The following is a 17,338-nucleotide window of genomic DNA, read 5'->3' on the forward strand; positions in this document are numbered from 1 at the left end:
GCTTTCCCAGGTTCTCAAAATGCATGCGCTCGATTCGTATTTTGCTGCCTCAAATGCTGCTTCTGGTGCCTGGAACATTTCATCAAGTTTATAAACCGAAATGCGTACATTATGGTGAGTTAATAAACCTTAGACTGATTTGTAAGCAGTTTAGTTTTTAGTTGATCTGGCTTATGCCACAATGCTTTATTACTCTCTGTTTTTCTCTCATCAACAGATAGCAATAACTGGAAAGAGCTTCTGCATCTCTTCCAAGGATGCTTTCTTCCTCTTGATGAGGAATGTTATTCGGTAAGGCCTTTCTTGTAGGTCTATTTCATATCCATGCTTCTAAGACAGGTCGTAATACAGATAACTTCTTTCTTTGACACACTCTGTTAACACGCCTGGCAACAAAAATGAAAGATGTTTAGATTTTGGTTCAAAAACAATAAAAATGTGTACAATGTATTCATGTATTAGATGGTGTGTGCCATTTATGTGTCTTACTGCATCTCCTCCTTTTCTCTGCCTCCTCTGTAGGGTAGCTGTTCTGGACAAGGTGACAGATTTCCTGTTCTTCTTGGGAAAAGTGCTTATTTCAGGAACTGTTGGTGAGTTTCATGTCACCCGCAGTTTTCGATGTCACACAACCGTGGCATGGACGAAATACTGCAATAGGCACAGGATGAGCTATCTCTCTGAATATTAGGTAGATGATAAATCCTCTCACTCAGTTATTTCTGCCACGTGTACTCTTTTTCTTCTCAGTTTGCATCATTTTAAGTTGAAATGTACGAAATCACAGGTCGTCTGTGGGTCTCTGAAAAGAATTAAATCTCTTAAGTGTTAATTTAGGAATCATTCAATTCAGTTCAATTTATGACATCTGAATTTAAATACCAATCAATCCTAGTAGTTCCCCATACAAATCACAATAATATTGTGCTCCTTGTCTTTTGGTTTTATTTATTTCGGATTTATTCATCTGAATGTAACAGAAAACGTATTAATCCCTCTATTATTTCCCTTTCAACCAAGTATAACCTCTCTGGAACAACCTATTAAAAAGCACCTTGGAATTATTTTTTATCCATTATTTTATTAATTATTTTAAAGAAACCATCCTGATTGATGTATCCAAAAATCAAGAGTTTGGCAAAAACCTAAACTGCCATGTTTGCAATAATGTTGGTTGCTTAATAACTCCAGTAATGTGAGAATGAAACAATCCTTCTCATTCTGTGTGCTCCTCTAAAAACATGATACAATAACATTTTTTATGGAATCAATTTTCTTTCTTATGGATAGTACTTTTTTAACATGTTATACTGTTGTATGGTTCATCATTTGTTCTGAAGAAGTGGGTAGTGCTGATGCATTTGCTACTAAATAATAGTGTGTTATTTTGGTTTTCCTCCATGGATCCACGTCTTTTTCTCTTTTCTTTCAACTCTTCTAGTTATTATGTCGCTTTTTTAAAAAATATTTTGCAGGTGTGCTTGCATTTTTCTCCTTCACACGTAAAATACCAGTCATTCAAGAGGAAGTGCCATCCCTAAATTACTACTGGGTCCCCCTACTGGTAAGGAATTAAAATGTGGGCTATTTAATTAGCAACATCACCAGTCAACACCGTAAAGTAGAGTGAGACAGATTAAAATGCAGCCAGAGCATTAGTTTTGCAAATATTTGATATGAATCTCACTAAACTGCTTTGCTCAGAGAATACACTAAAATATTCATACATTATCACCTTTGCATTTTTTGTAGTTCTACAACAGATGGCACTGATGAAATGTAATGATTTAAAACTGGTTTTGAATGTAGTCAGGCCCAGGTACTGTGGCTTTTCCAACACCTCAGCTGTCTCCAGAACAGAGAGAACACACTCTTCCAGGTGTAAGGTGTGAGGGATGCAGTTTGTCTCTGCAAATGTGTGGCCAAGATCACACTCAAACTGCACACCTTTTTGTAGATGTGGATGGGGGCAGTTAACACTATCACAGTTATGCAGATCAGATCACAGTGTTACACAGGCTAATTAGTTTTGTTTAAGTATTTATGACTCAGTAGTTCATATTTTCTTTGTTATGTTTTTTATAAGGACATCAGAAAGTTATAACCTATGGTGGAAGAAGTATTCAGATGCTTTACTTAAGTAAAAGTACTAATACCACCCTGTGAAAATGCTATGTTACAAGTAAGTCCTGCAAATTTTACTTAGGTAAAAGTAAGTATAAGCAAGTAAATGTACTTAAATTACGAAAACAAAAAAAACCTCAAAACTTAAAAAAAAAAATTAAAAAAGAAGAAAAAAACATCCAAAATAATCAAAATGATATATATAAAAAAAAGAATCCAAAAAATTACAAAAAAAAATCAAAAACCCCTCAAAGCTATCTACATAATTGGAAAGAAAACACCCTCAAAACTCAAAATTATTCATAAAAAAGGAAAAAGACATCAATGTTTATTAAAAATATTTTGCAATTAATGTTCTGTGAAATGACTAATTTATTAATCAACTAATTGTTGCAGCTGTACTTATATAAACTATTTAATTTATGACAAAACATATGATTTGTATGCAAAAATCTAATTTTTTTTAAGTAACTGAAGCTTTCAGATGAATGTAGTCAAGTAAAAAGTACAATATTTCCCTCTGATATGTAGTGGATTAAAAGTATAAAGTGGCATGAAAAGAAAATACTCGTACTTAAGTACAGTACTTGAGTAAATAGACTTAGTTATATTCCACCACTGGTTATAACAGATAATCAAGAGACAACTTCACTGTCCCTTATTTCTTAAACAAAAAGCACAGAAAACTTCCTATCAAACAAAACAAGGGGAAACATTACAGATCTAGGTTTACAAAGACAGATTTTCACTGCAACTTCAATGTGAGACAAAAGCTGGACACAAAATACTCCAGTAAAAACAAAGGAAAAAAAAACGTGCCTTCACATCGCTAATTACATCTGAATCTCCCAATTTATTAAAACCGGTGCCAGTTCCAAATTAGGCAAAACATTCTCTGCATTCCATTTATAAGGGCCAAATCGGGGCCCCAGACTGTTTCAAAAATATCTTCTCTCACCATTATTCTGTATGTAGCACATTCAAATGTAGCCATTTTTGTAATCAGTTCAATCCGTTCCTTAAAACAACAATAACTAGATGATTTCCAGTGTCTCAATATCATTCTACATCCTGTTGTAGTAGCCATACAGACCCATAACCTCTTCCGTTCATTCATAATGACATTATCCAGTAACAGACCCAAAATACACAAAGCTGGAGATTTAATCAGCTGTAAATAAAACAATTTATCCAGGAGGGTAATAACATCATCCCACAGGAGCAGTTTTTTCCACGGTTCATATTATTCTTGATGTTTCTGCTGTTGATAGAAGAAACATTAGATGTTGGCAATATAGCACACTGACTGTGAGCTGTTGATTCTTTCAGACGGTGATATTTGGATCGTACATGATCGCACATGGTTTCTTTAATGTCTATGCCATGTGTGTGGACACGTTGTTCCTGTGCTTTTGTAAGTATGCTGTTTATTTTCTGTAATATCTGCGACAGTGTGAGAATACTTATACTGAACTGCTTGCATTGCTAATATGGTTCAAGATGAAATGTCAAGCAGCCTGTCATCAGCAGTTGAACACAACTTTTTTCCCCCTTTAAAACTGTCTCCAAATGACAACTGCTTCCTGCTCAATTATCTATCTAATTCCTGCATGACCTTCTTTGATTATTTCTCTCTGCTAAGTCTTTGCTTTCCTTTCTCCTTCTGGCTGTCACTCTGTGCGCTGCGTGCTCTTCCTGCTCCTCCTCCTGTCCTCTGCTGTGTTGGGACGTGGTCTCAGGTGAAGACCTGGAGAGGAATGACGGTTCTTCCTCCAGGCCCTACTACATGTCTCCTGGCCTGCACAAGATCCTGCGCAAAGGAGAGGACAGTGCCAAATTATGTGCTGACTCTTGAGCAGCCATTTTTACTGAACTGCTGACTCTCTCACTCACTTCTCCATATCTACTGTATGTGTGGGGGGTCTGGACGTTTGAGAGCGAGCACTGTAGGGCTAAAACATCAAAACTGGATGCATCCCAGCCTGGTCAGGGATGGCGTGGACATGAAAGGACATGCTTTTACTTCGGTTCCTCCCAGAAAAGGCACAGGGGACTAAAAAAGACCAGTTTACTTCCTCTCTTGAGCCAACTCAGATACTTGCCTTTTTTTCTGCCATGCTTATTTTTCTTTTTTTCTTCTCTGTATTCTCTGCTGACCTCTGCCTTACTGAGAGGGTACACGATAACTCGCAGGACGGACGCACAGGCTGAGATGACTATGATACGAGCATTTTTACCCAAACAAACATTAGGACCTTAAGATGTACAGATGCCAATGATGGACTACGGCATAAGGCTTCACCATGAAAAAGTGGTGGACTTACGGGGCACCCTCTTGTCGCACTTTGGTCTTCTAGTGTATAATCATGTTTTGTATGCACTTTCACATATGGGAAAAGAACCATGTGATTTATTTCTTCTGTCGAGCATGATTATTTTGCTGGCTGTTGATGTTTACCATTGGTTTTATAGGTTGCTTTGATCCACCGTATTTATACTAACTCAAACACACAAATCCAAAAATGGTGTGTAGTTCTGCACTTAGCAAAACAAGTTCCTCTTATTTTACATAATTTAAGAAAAAAAGTCACAATCATGTCAAAGTTTCCATTATGCTCATAGATGTACTGTAAACCAGACAGAGACTTTGTGGGAGGTCAAGACTTCAAAAGACATTTTATGGTTTTTGCTTAAAATTTGAACAGAACCTGACACTTTTCAGGAAACTTCTGAATGCAGCCACTAGTTTATGTGCCTAGTTGTGAAAAAATGTTTAAATATAAAAAAAAAGTTCCTCTTATTCTGTGGTTTTAGACCTTACACCAGGAACCTTTTGCGATACAGTTTATAAAAGGATGTCAAAGCCATTTTTGGTAAATTTTTTATTGGATGGTTCAGATGTATTGCTGTTTTAATACTAAGTATAATACACGCATCTATCTGGAGGTTATTCAGTGTTCTTTTTGTATAGGAGAATTTTTTTTATCAATGAAATCCAATGACAATGTGAATCTTTTTTCTTTCTTTTTTTTTGAATAAACATAAATGGTTTAAGTATTGTTCAGTGCAATTTTCCAACTCTGTTTCTAACATGTTGCTCCTGCTGCCTCCTAGTGTGGGACCTGGAGGTGAACGACGGCTCCCCCGGCCGGCCCTTCTACATGAACAGAGCCTTAAGGCAGCTCCTCAACAAGAGGAACGTCTCGCCGACACGCACGTAATAGGGAAGAGTCAAGGTCATTAACCAAAGCATGGTACAAACCTATGTGGCAAAAAGCATTGTGCCAAATGTAAGTGCACACAAGATGCAAGTGTGCACTCTAAATAAGTGATTCACCCCCACACTTATAGTATATGGACTTGATAGTTGGTTAGTGTTTAAAGTTACACTCTAGTAAAAAGTCACACCAAGTTCTTGTAAATATTTTATTTTATTTTATAGTTATAAATGAAATATATTTGAATATGTAAAGTTTTTACAGTCAATCATACCACACAGTGCATTCCTATTGGAATGACTGATTTCTTTCTTCACTGAGATTGTGGTAGTTGTTTTTTCCCCCTCTCTTTCTCTTGTAGTTGCCTGTTTTCACCACTCAGTGGTGCCAGTCTTTACCGGACGTCTGTTGCAGAGGTGTGAATGCTCTGCCGATTGAACTCGTTTTTCCATGTAATGGTCAAACGTCAGCTTATCTGTGTATCGCATCATCACAGTTTTTGATCTGAAATTGTCTCACATTGAGAAACATATTTGCCATTTAACGTCCAATGTTTTCATATTTAACTGTAAAGGACATAATGGCACAGGAGTTTAAAGTGCTTTACACGTTAAGTGCCTTTTTCTTAGAATTGCCACATTTAGTGTCTAATTGCATCCTGTAGCTACATAGTTTATATTTGAAGATGCTTTTTTGACATTTTTAAAAGATATAGGGTTCAAAGGGACAATCAGCAGCCAAGATGATCGAAGTTCGTATCTTTTCTAGATGTTTTGTCTTTGGCGGTTTAAAGGTAACCTTAAAGTCACAGTTTTGTTCTCAGCAGCAGCCTGTGTGTCCAGTGAGCTAGAAAAAACACAGAACTTTGACCTGTTACATACAGTATGTGCTCACCATACCATTACTTCTCTTAAAGTGATACTCCCTCACTTTGTGTCTTATCAGTATTAAAGAGTCACCTCCTTTTAGTTTAAAAGGTGGCTTCCTTCACAGAGAACAGTTCCTAAGACCTGCTTGTATTAATTTTAATCACAATTTACTCCAGTAATAGCAATCACATCATATATACACCTGCAGTAAAATCCACTTCTCTGCTGTCCATTTGTACACTAAATGTTTCTACCACACCAAATATGGCTTAATACAAGGCTTTCTTTATCAGTTTATTCATTCATATATTATACTCTAAGCTTGTGTGCTTATGTGTCGGACCCTAGGAAGAGTGGCTGATGCTTGAGCTCAGTTAATGTGGATCCTAACAAAATGAAATAAACTTCAGTTGGTCACCTGTGACAAATTAATTCAACAACCTACAAATTGCATGCTAGAAACAAAAGCTGTCTCAAACAGGCTGAACACACAGGCGGAGGGCAGAGAAGTTTGTCAAAGCTGCTGGAGAGGTTTTAGATGTTTCAGCATTATCTTTGAATTTTATTCAAATTGCCATTTTACTCCTGTGAAGGTTAAAGCTTCAGTCTGTGCTGATGCTGTAGATGTGGAGATTACGGAACAAAACATAAGACCAACATTTCTTGTTGGAGTTTTGAACTTCCTTTTAAACAGTGTTAAATCTTTATAGATCCTCTTGTCGATCCAAAGTGTAGCTTGTTCTGCAAAGCATTGTTGAGTTATTACTGTTTTAGATAGACATTGCTTATGTTAATCAGTTTGATTTTTTTAGTTTATTTTTATAACTGAAGATATTTTTACATTGGTTGCGCTCTGAAGTATGAGCATCAGCTCTGGCATCACACAAAACATGCATGCTGTCGTGAAATAACTGATGTCAGGGTCATTTTGCACGATTTTGATGCACTGGTGAGCCAGTATTGTGTAAGATGCAGTCTGTTTGAGGGATTTTAGATTAGTTAATGAAATCCTGTCAGGTGCAGCAGAATTTCTTTTTTGTCTTGGAGCCAAAATGCAGGAAATACTTGAATAATTCTTCCGCAAACTGATTTTGGTGTTGTCAGTTTATAGCCAAAGTGACTGAAGAAATGACATCAAACTTTTGATGAGGTTTTCTTTTTCCCTAAATGGATTCATGCATCACTTGAAATGATGCTCACCTTTAGATCTTCGAGATGTGACTCATGCTCGTGAGTCTTTGTACTGTGTTTGTCAAATCTGAGATCCAGCCTTCATGGTGCCTCAGAGTGACAGCACCGCCAGGCTTACACACCTCCTGCTGCCGTTTAAGCTGAACGCGCTGAGACACGCACAACGTAACCATTCAGTAAAAGTAAAACAAGTCTGCTTGTGTATCTGAAAGGAGAGCAGTGATGCATGTAGTGCTCAGAGTGGCACATTACACATGTAGCATGTTATTGTTCCTGTTTTTTTTAGACTGAATAACTAACATACTCCCAGTTGAATTGTTTAGCTTTACATTCATGCATCTCAGGTTTAGTTTCATTCCCATGAGGGTGAAACCTAAGATCTGATAAGTAAAGTAAAAACTGTTTTATATGCGCCCCCCTCCCCCTTTGCATGTCTGGAAATTAGATTCTTTTGGTCAACCACAGTCAACAAGTAGACACAAGTAAAACTATTCCTCGTTCGAATGTGCGTCAGTTTCTTACCGCAGACTCTTAAAAGTCAAACTCCGAAGATGCAGTGCTCAAACCTGTCACTACGCCAAACTGTTTTATTTATTTTATTGTGGCTCGTTTGTGCAAAAAACTAAATATATGCCTCTGTCATATATTTATTCATACAGTAAAGGTTGCATGTGTTTTTAACATAATATATTGCTTTCAAATATAGTTTTAGTACTTCTGTGTTTGATCAATAAATGTTTGGTTTTTTCTACGATGAATTTACTTTCTCTCCAAATTGTAAATATGCAAATTCAGGTCCGAACACTGCAGCATGTCAGCTATGACTGATCTGAACAGTAAAATATCTGTTTGTCATTCATTCATCGCAGTTTTGTGAAATTAGACATTTATTTTTAAAACAGACTTCACATACAATAAATAAATTAAATTGCAATATCCAAACACTGCTATACGAACAATTTCAAGTTCACCTTCATTATGAGTCAACATTTTGGGTCTGGTGGCTTTCACTTAGCACGGTCAAACTGTGTCACCAACTACACAAACATATAAATCTCTAATGTTATGTGTCACAATTCAGTGAGTTACACTGAAGCCTTTCCATTTCCACATTGTACAGTACAAATTCTAGTCGTCCATAATATGCTCAACAGTGTATTCAGTGTTTTAAAAGAATGTCAACATGTAATAATTTACTGGCAGGGCAAAGAAACTGAAAGATTTTATGGTTCACTTAAAATGAAATTATGTTTACCATGAAGATCAGAATACTGCGGCTGCTAACGACGGACAACTGTTTTTGTGTGTGTGTGTGTCTGTGTGTGTGTGTGTGTGTGTGTGTGTGTGTGTCTGTGTGTGTCTGTGTGTGTCTGTGTGTGAGAGTAAGAGAGAGAGTGAGTGAGCAGCTCAGGCGTGAGACACAGGCAGGGAGGTCATGGCGTGGGCTGGCAGCAGCGGTTGAAACATGGATGGAGGGGAGTGTACTGCGGGCACACACACAGAGCACTGGAGTCAGTACAATTTCAATTTACAATTTCCATAAACTATATTTATTTAATTAAGACATTAGTTAAAGCATTAGTGTAATTTAAGCTTCTTTTATCTTGATATAACGGTTTGATTAAGATTGTAGAATTATTCCCTGATATATAAAAAAATATATTATTTGAATGTCACTCATGTAAATTCATCCGTATTTTTCAAAAGTAGATGTCAGTTTTTCTAATGTTGGGCATACAATTGCTATGACCACTTTATGAAATCTATAATACTGCTTTTTAAAACTCCTGGAGACTTGTAGGACTTTCGATAAAATCATGAGCAGTGATGGCCACTGTGACCCAATCAATGAAGAAAAGTTTGTGGCTAGCTTTATCATTTAAAATTTTTTGTCATTCTGATGGGCGCGTTATTCAAAATGCTACTTTACGTAATTTGATGAAAAAGAAAATTCTGTCTGTACTTTTTAAAACTTACATAGCAACCTAATAATCTAATTTTTTATGTTTATATTATTACCTGATATTTTAGAAAAACACATCAATGATATTCACCTTTGGAAGAGATTTTTTAAAATATTACGTAAATATAATATCAGCAAATCAACTAAACTTATCTTTTTCTTTGGCAACATTAATGCCAACTTACTTCTTTCTATCAAATTATCAGAGCCAAAAGTTCAATAACTAACATAAAAACACTCCACAGCTTTTCTAATGGCCTTTGTTAGTTGAAAGACATAAAGGAAGAGTTCACCCCAAAAGCAAAAATAAATGTATTGTTCCTCTTACCTGTAGTGCTAATTATCAGTTTAGATTGTTTTAGTGTGAGATTGCGGGTGTTGCAGATATCAGCTGTAGAGATATCTGCTTCCTCTCCAAAATAATGAAACTCAAAGTTCTAAAATACCAACATTTTAAAAACTCAACAGCAATGTCTCTTTCCACAAATCATGACCCAGTTACTCAAACAAGACTTATGAGCAGTTTCATGTAGGAACTATTTTCTTTCCACCGACCGAATCACTGCGCAGAAGGAAGCATGCATCTACTCATGGATGACAGGCTTGTGCTCATGAAAGAGCGAGATGTAAATGTGAGATGTAACGTTAGCTAGCTCGTTGGTGCTAGGCGAGCTAGGAACTATTGTCTTTCTACCAAACTACACCCACCAACCAAATCTCAGCGCAGCAGAAAGTGTGCATCTACTGCTAGCTCACCTAGCACCACTGAGCTAGCTAATGTTACAGCTTTGCCGGACGCCATTATTCTTCAGATCAGTGGGTGTAGTTTGGAAAAAACGTTCTTACATGAAACGGTTCGCAACAAGGTCTGTGGATTATTTAGGTAACTAGGTCATGATTTTTGGAAAGAGATGGTGTTGAGTTTGTTTTTGTTTTTTTTCTGGCTCCTTTGCCACCACATGCCGAGTGCCTTCAAGTTCCATTATATTACAGAGAAGACAGACGTCTCGACCGCCTTTATCTGCAACACTCAACACTCTTTAAATGCCTTCAGCAAATGTTTTATCAAAATTAAAACTTTCAACATCATACACAGCAAGTTCCCTGCAACTTTTTTTATTTAATAAAGTTCAGTGAAATTTTGAATATAAAATGAATGACTATCAATGGCAGGCTGCCTTCCCTTGTGTTGGTTGTGTGTAATATGCACACTTTTTCCCTAATTAATTTTAATGGTGATCATTAAAATAAAATGCCGGTAGAGATAATCTGCAAACTGCGAAATATTGGCCCCAAAAATCGATAATCCGTCGACCCCTAATATAGACTGATAAATATCACTACAGGACAGAGGAAAAAATGTGTTTTTGTTTCTGGGGTTAACTGTCCCTTTTAAAATAATGTTCAGTTTAAACAAACCAGAACAATATAGTATATCAAATGTTAAGATAGGAATTTGAGAGCTTTGCAGTGAATAGTCTTTACATAATAAAGATGTTGCTGCTCACTGTCTATGAAGGAGTGAAGTGCAGAGAGCATTGATCCCTCCGGGCCTCCGTAGGCTGTGTATTGCAGCTCCTCAGGGGTCGGAGTGGGCTGGGAGAGGCGGCTGGACTGCAGTGCGGTCATGGGGGTGCTGGAGGTGTGGTTGGGGCTCACATGCTTCTTGTGACGTGCTCGGCAGTTTTGGAACCAGACCTGTCGGTTAACAGGACAGAAACGTTTTGTAGCTGCTGCATAGTAACAAGCAAGAAACATCCATTGTTACAAAACAAGTGCATGATGTAATTATGTTAGCTTGTAAACTGTACAAGTCTTTTCTTTATCTCTCTGCCAAGAGATCATGCAGTGACTGTCGAAGAGTTTCTTCTGCCCATGGTGAGTAAAACGAGTGCCACTAACACACCATTGTTAGCAGTGGAAACTGAAAGTCTCACAGCCATTAATGTAAAGCGGTAAAACTGGATTAACAATGACTGCATAATTTGCTACATGGAAACACTCCCATTTTCGAGTTATACTCTACACATTAAGCACATCTTTCAAAAAAGTTTTTCTATGTAAAAAACAAAACAAAAAAGAGTAGAATTTTAAAAAAATAATGTTCTGGACATGCACAATGATATCCTGGAAGTTTAATTTTGAACTGTTTGTACTTGAGTATTTCCATTTCATGCTGCTTTGCATTTAGACTTCATTACATTTCACAGGATTACATAGTACTTTGTACTTCATTACAGTTACTTGTCAGCTGCACATACATGATATTTGCTTATTCATAATTTACGATTAAAACACAAATGATCAGCTTAAAAAATATAATGTACTGTAATTGGTTAAACTTTGCAGTAGAATATAAAGTAATTAAACCTTGCTATAACTCAACCAGCCTCACCTTTAAAATGCACAATAATGCATCAATAATATTTTTTTTTAAAAACCACTATATAGTGTGGATGATGCCCAAAGGCTAAATTGACTATTATCATACAAAAAATAAATTGAAGTTAGATGGAGAAAGCTAGATGAACTACATAAGCTTGTTTCTTTTCTTTCTTCTGCTATTTAGTCTGCAGTTTATTCAAAATTTTACACAAACAGCTATTATTTGACAGCGTTTAGAAGTGAATTTAATGGTATTTTTTGTACATGTGTATTGTCCAAACATACATCATTAATGGTTCAGTTTTAACTCTGCTGCTTGCTTCTCTGTCAGTAGTTGGATCACACTGTATATTTCATCACCTGTGGTTCGCTCACCTGTATGACTCTTCGACTGAGGCCCGTCTGCTCCGCCAGCTTCTGCAGCGTTTGAGCATCTGGATTGTTATCCTGCGCAAACTGGGCCTGCATCACCTGCATGTTCAGAGGTAAAAAAAAAAAAAAAAAAGAGTATAAATAACAGACTGTTTACTTCATTGTAGTTTAAAAAATTCAAGCTGCTGCTTAGAGATTTGAACAGCATTTGGCTCGTCTGTATCAAGAACACTGCTGTAAAAAAGTCATATTTTTGGAATAAAGAAAGAGGATTAATATAGATAAATATGATTATAAAAATGACTTTAAACAGAAAAAAATAAACATTTTGGGTAATTGTGGATATTAAATCATGGTGCCCTGAGCAATGCAACATAAATAGAAATATTCCTTTTAAGCAAGGAAAACAGTTTTTTAAAAAAAGGTGTCATTACAAAATCTGCGTAATATGTGACACATCTAGTTCATTAAAATCCACATATAATGTTAGTTTTACCTATATGCTTAATCCACATATAATGTTAGTTTTACCTATATGGTAAATCTTTATTATACACATCTAATTACGATAACATTTTAAAGCACAAGGCCAGTGTTTTTCATGATTAAAGAATTCACCATTCTTTCAGCAAACTGCAATGTATTATTTTTAATGTGGAGGTTAACCTGCAGCTGGTCAGCAGTGAAGCTGGTCCGCGCTCTCTTGGAGGGTTTTGGCTGGTTAATCTCCTGTTCAGTGGGGACAGCCCCCTCCATGTTAACATTGTTCCCTGCAACAAAAGCAGATTATCATATTGGAACATCTCAAAGTATTTAGCACAGAATATAGAATGTATATTACTTTGAAATGCAGTATATTAATATTATCAAATAAAAAAAGAGCAGGATGCAATAACCACATTTTAACCAAGCCTTCAAAAAAAAGGGCCAAAGATTATTCTCACATGCTATACAATTTGGAGAACCACTTTTAATTGACCCCTCATGATCTGTTATTAATAAAAAGAAAGGACGTATTCGTCTTTAGCGGCTTGCAGTGAAAGGAATTACACTGTATAAATCAACGTTTTATTCTGATGAATATTTGACTTCATTATCATAAATGTTTTTAATACAAAAAAAGTGTCTTTTTATGCCTAAATGTAAAAGTCATTTCAGTTTCGGCCTCTGTGAAGTGCTACATGGGCTTGAAGTGGAAAAACAATATTTTCAGGTCAGGACCGAATCCCTCCGCCGGCTCACCTTTCTCCACGGCCCGCTTGAGGTTATCCAGCATGCAGTCGTAGTGGACCCTGCAGAGCACCTTCTCCTCCACCAGAGCGAACTCCTCCCCGGTGGACAGCTGCCTCTTGCAGGAGAAGCAGGCGAAGCAGGCCAGGTGGTACACGTTGCCTTTGGCCCGGCGGACCCAGTCTGTGGAGTGGATGTTCCGGCCGCAGCACGCGCACCAGGTGCCGTATCTTCTGCAGGTGAATGTCACGGTAAGAAAATTTGACACCCACATACAGTCGCTGCCTGAGGGCATTTAAAGGCTTCAACGCTGAATAGTTACGGCTTTTTAAGGGTTTGTGCCCTTGTTATATAATAATTATATAACATAATAATTGTTAATATAAGGCCTAGTGTCTTTATTTGGACACTTTTTTTAGGCCACGATCGAAACTATTTTATTTTGTGCAGAAGAATAAACCAGTGCAGAAAAAATAACATACAGCTGCATTTGTGGCATTTTGAAAGACTTGTTAATTAAATTGACTCCCAACTTTAGTCTCCTTCTTGGGATAATGGTCACACAACACTTTACTCAATGATCCAACATTACTGAAATCTTTTCTATCTGTTACATTTGGTATAATGAAGAGTTAAAATGCGATTAGCGTTTAAATTTTTGAATGATTAAATGAATGTAAATAATTAAAATGTCCAGCTGAGGCAGGGTGAAATGTCAAGTCTGACGACTAGTATTAATAATGTCATTTTTATTGCTAGTAGTTTCTTAACTTAAAATATAGGCTCATGTGTAATGAAGCGGCTCGTTCAATATTTTGAATAGTTTTGGTAGCCAACAATGTCGTTATTAAAATGGATGCACATACCTAAAGTAATCCAGTTTACAGAAAACCTCTTTCTCTTTGATGTAACAGCTCGTGTGGCTGCCAAGTGAAGTCTGGCACACGCTGCACGACAGACAGCGCACATGCCAGCACAAGTCGTTAACCTAAAGCAGAGATAAATAAAAAAAATTAGCAGAAGTCGATCAAGGTTAGGGCAGTTGTGGGCTGTGCTGTACTATGCACGCACGAACACCAGCGTTATCCTTAGAAAACCACAAAAATTCAAAAGTAAACGAAGGAAATGAATCCATGATCCAAAGTTAAATGAAAAAAAAAACTAAACACAAAAAGTGTTTACCTTCAATAAATATTTATCCACAATTTCCTCGTTGCAGCTCGCACACACAGCTCTGCCCAAGAGAGGCGCAGATGCCATCGCCTGCAGCGACGATGCGTCCTCATCCAAAACTTCCACCGGCGCGCCCTGAAGGGATCAAACCTGCGGTTAGAAAATGACGCACAGGTGCGCATCCGCCCCTTAACCTGCAGCACATCGTGGGCTGCAGAGCAGCATCTCCTATTTACTGTCTCCAACCTCAGAATAAAAGGTAGCCTAACAAAAATTAAAAAATAAAATCAGATTCTGGTTTTTCAGGCTTTGTTTAATTTGCCTAAAGATTTGTGTCAGTAGATTAATATCTTAAAACATTACAACATTACAAACAAACTCGGTTGACACACTGTAAATTCTGACAAGTTGATTTAACAGTAAGAAAAATAAAGGAAACTGATTTCCTTAAAAAACATGTAAGTAAATATACCTTAGTTTTCTTCATATTTAGGCCTACTTTATATGTAATTGTTAAGTTTACTTAAAATTGAGTTCTAGGCCTATATTAACTTAATTTTGCAACTTAAAATTAAGTTTAATTCTATCAGTCTTTCTAAATTGGATTTGGAATTTAAGTAAACCAAGTGCTACACTAGGTATAAATCTGTATTCTGCTGGTTGAAAATAAGTCAATCTTTTGTATTTTCTTAAAAATGTTAACAAAAAAATGTTTGTTGTGATAAAGTCAAGTCAGACTAACTCGGTTTACTGAAGTTGCTAACACTAAGAAAGAACAAGGTTATTTCACTTGTCATTTTAAGTTGCCAAAACTTCATAAAATTAGGTAAATACACATCATTTTCAAGTAAATTCAACAATTAAATGTAAAGTAAACCTAAATTAAGATTAATCGTTATGTTTACTTTCCTTTTTCAAGGCCATCGGTTTTCAAGACTTATTTTAAATAAAATGAACTTGTCAGATTTCAGAGAATATTTAAAACTTCATCCATTAAAATGACCTCTCGTTCACTCTCAACCTGTTTTGGAGAATAAAGCTACAATATTTCATTCATACCATAATGTCCCTGCTGTCCTCAGCGCATTTGCCTAGCAGCTCTTCCTCTCCTTTGCAATCTTCACACATGTCGAGCAGCTACGCGGCGGGAACGGGCTGCAGGTCTGTCAAACGGTCGCAGCTGCTTTAAATGCCCCATGCTCCATCCCATAAATATCATGCCTTTCACTTTTCACCATGACAACGCCGGCGATTGCCAAAATGACATTTTAAGAGAGAAGGATAGTCATTACGCACATAAACAGACAACACTTGAGCTAATACTCATCCTATGTGCATTATGTTCTTGAGATCTGCATTTGGGATGCAGCAACCGCTCGCTCGCAATGCGCGCGTGCTGTGGTTAAACAGCCCCCCGACGCAACAATTTCACGTGTCAATCAAAAAAAAAAAACAGCGCGAGGTCTCAGGGAAAAGGGGATTGATTTTTTTAATAACAGCAATTAAAAAAGCTAAGTTCGCCACAAACGTCTACCCGGGGCCACCAAAAGGTGAAGAGGTCTCATTAACTACTTGAGTTTTTAATTGCAGAATTCAGGGAGGGGTAATTTTCTGCGACATTTCTTCAAATTGTGAAAATACTGAGTTGTCAGCGCGTGGAAGGCCGGCTTTAATGACAGACTGAAGGCCACTTTGATTTAATTGGCAAAAAGCAATTTCTGTTAATATTTAATCTTTAACAAAGTCTCGCGCCTCAACCTGCTCACAAGATCTAGGTCTTTAATTTCCATCACTCACCTCATCACCGGACAGCAGAGATCCGTTTTCAGTCTCGTTAACAACGCAACACTCCACTTTTACTTCACTTTTCCAGCGCATGTCTGTGTCCAGGAGTGTGAAGCTTCCCAGTTTCAAAGCAAAGGCTCTGTTATTCTTTCTTTCTCCTCCAGGATTCCTCTTGTGTGTCAGTCGCTCTGCCCTGAACTGTTTCGAGAGGGCGGATCGTAATTCATATTTTCCTGTCATCTGTGGCCGCGCCTCCCTTTGGGGATAAATTTACTGTGTGGTTTTATGTGAGCTTGGAGAAGAAAAAAAAAGTGCTATACAAAGATGTAGCCTATTCTTTATTTCGATTTGCCTTCACTTAACTCCTGACACGACTGGCTCACAGGCAACATAATGCATTTCAGTGGTAGTAAAAGTACATTTACTCAATTATTGTTCATAATAAGGCAAAAAAAAAACAAACTTAGTACTTAGTACTAGTACTTGTACCTTACCAGAGTGTTTAAATTCTAGGCTGTACTGCATACTTGCGATTTTACACATTAAGTTCTTTTTTTTGTTTTTTTAAATTACCAATTTTATTTAATAAAATATGATATATTTTTATAGATCAAATGGTATATAATAGCTTTAAATTTAGTTCACCGCAAGCACATGCTAATATATCAACCATAATGATTCACAAACCTTAAATAGGCATACATAATAATTAAAAGGCTCCAGAAGGAACTGTTCTCTAAACAACATTTGAGTGCATTTTGCTGATTAATGCTTCTGTTGTTTTCAGTAAGACTTTTAAAGCAAGACGTGTAATAAAGTATATATATCAGAATACTTCTTCCACAACTGGTAATTAGCATGAACATTATAGTTTTTAAGAAACATGTGATCAGTTTGTTGGAGGCTGTCGCTGACCTCACTCAGTAGATCTTTAAGTACCTGTCCTCAAGGCTACTATTTTTCTTTTTTATATTTAATTTATAGTTTATACTTTGAGGCAATGGCCAGGTTAACCCGTCAGGGCAGTG

The 17,338-nt window shown here is 36.8% G+C and overlaps 2 protein-coding genes across 6 annotated transcripts in view; one reads left to right on the forward strand and one right to left on the reverse strand.

Moving 5' to 3' along the window:
- Window positions 1-7,902, forward strand: part of slc44a5b (solute carrier family 44 member 5b) — a 41,935-nt gene extending 34,033 nt beyond the window's left edge. For 2 of the 4 annotated variants that reach the window (XM_042481707.2, XM_042481719.2), the window contains 6 exons: window positions 11-114; window positions 218-291; window positions 523-593; window positions 1,476-1,564; window positions 3,454-3,538; window positions 3,864-5,074. In XM_042481707.2, coding sequence (XP_042337641.2) covers window positions 11-114; window positions 218-291; window positions 523-593; window positions 1,476-1,564; window positions 3,454-3,538; window positions 3,864-3,979 — 539 coding nt within the window. In that variant the 3' untranslated portion in view covers window positions 3,980-5,074. Of the gene's footprint in view, window positions 1-10; window positions 115-217; window positions 292-522; window positions 594-1,475; window positions 1,565-3,453; window positions 3,539-3,863; window positions 5,075-5,238 lie in introns of those variants that run through there. The other 2 variants (XM_042481714.2, XM_042481726.2) reach the window with 1 other exon arrangement.
- A 259-nt stretch (window positions 7,903-8,161) lies between these two features.
- Window positions 8,162-16,668, reverse strand: LOC121941181 (LIM/homeobox protein Lhx8). Of its 2 annotated transcripts, XM_042483913.2 has the most exons (9): window positions 16,323-16,668; window positions 15,585-15,662; window positions 14,535-14,660; window positions 14,219-14,340; window positions 13,365-13,585; window positions 12,789-12,892; window positions 12,126-12,221; window positions 10,874-11,063; window positions 8,162-8,886 (listed from the first exon to the last, which is right to left on the reverse strand). In XM_042483913.2, exons 1-9 carry the CDS (start codon window positions 16,548-16,550, stop codon window positions 8,810-8,812), a joined length of 1,242 nt encoding a protein of 413 aa, XP_042339847.2. In that variant the 5' UTR covers window positions 16,551-16,668; the 3' UTR covers window positions 8,162-8,809. The 2 variants fall into 2 exon arrangements, with proteins under 2 accessions (XP_042339847.2, XP_087933965.1); XM_088077839.1 differs by lacking the exon at window positions 15,585-15,662.
- Between the last annotated feature and the right edge of the window lie 670 nt (window positions 16,669-17,338).

This window comes from Plectropomus leopardus, chromosome 5 (genome assembly GCF_026936395.1).
Source record: "Plectropomus leopardus strain MGB_pleo_1.0 chromosome 5, ASM2693639v1, whole genome shotgun sequence".
In the NCBI taxonomy this organism is placed as follows: Eukaryota; Metazoa; Chordata; class Actinopteri; order Perciformes; family Serranidae; genus Plectropomus; species Plectropomus leopardus.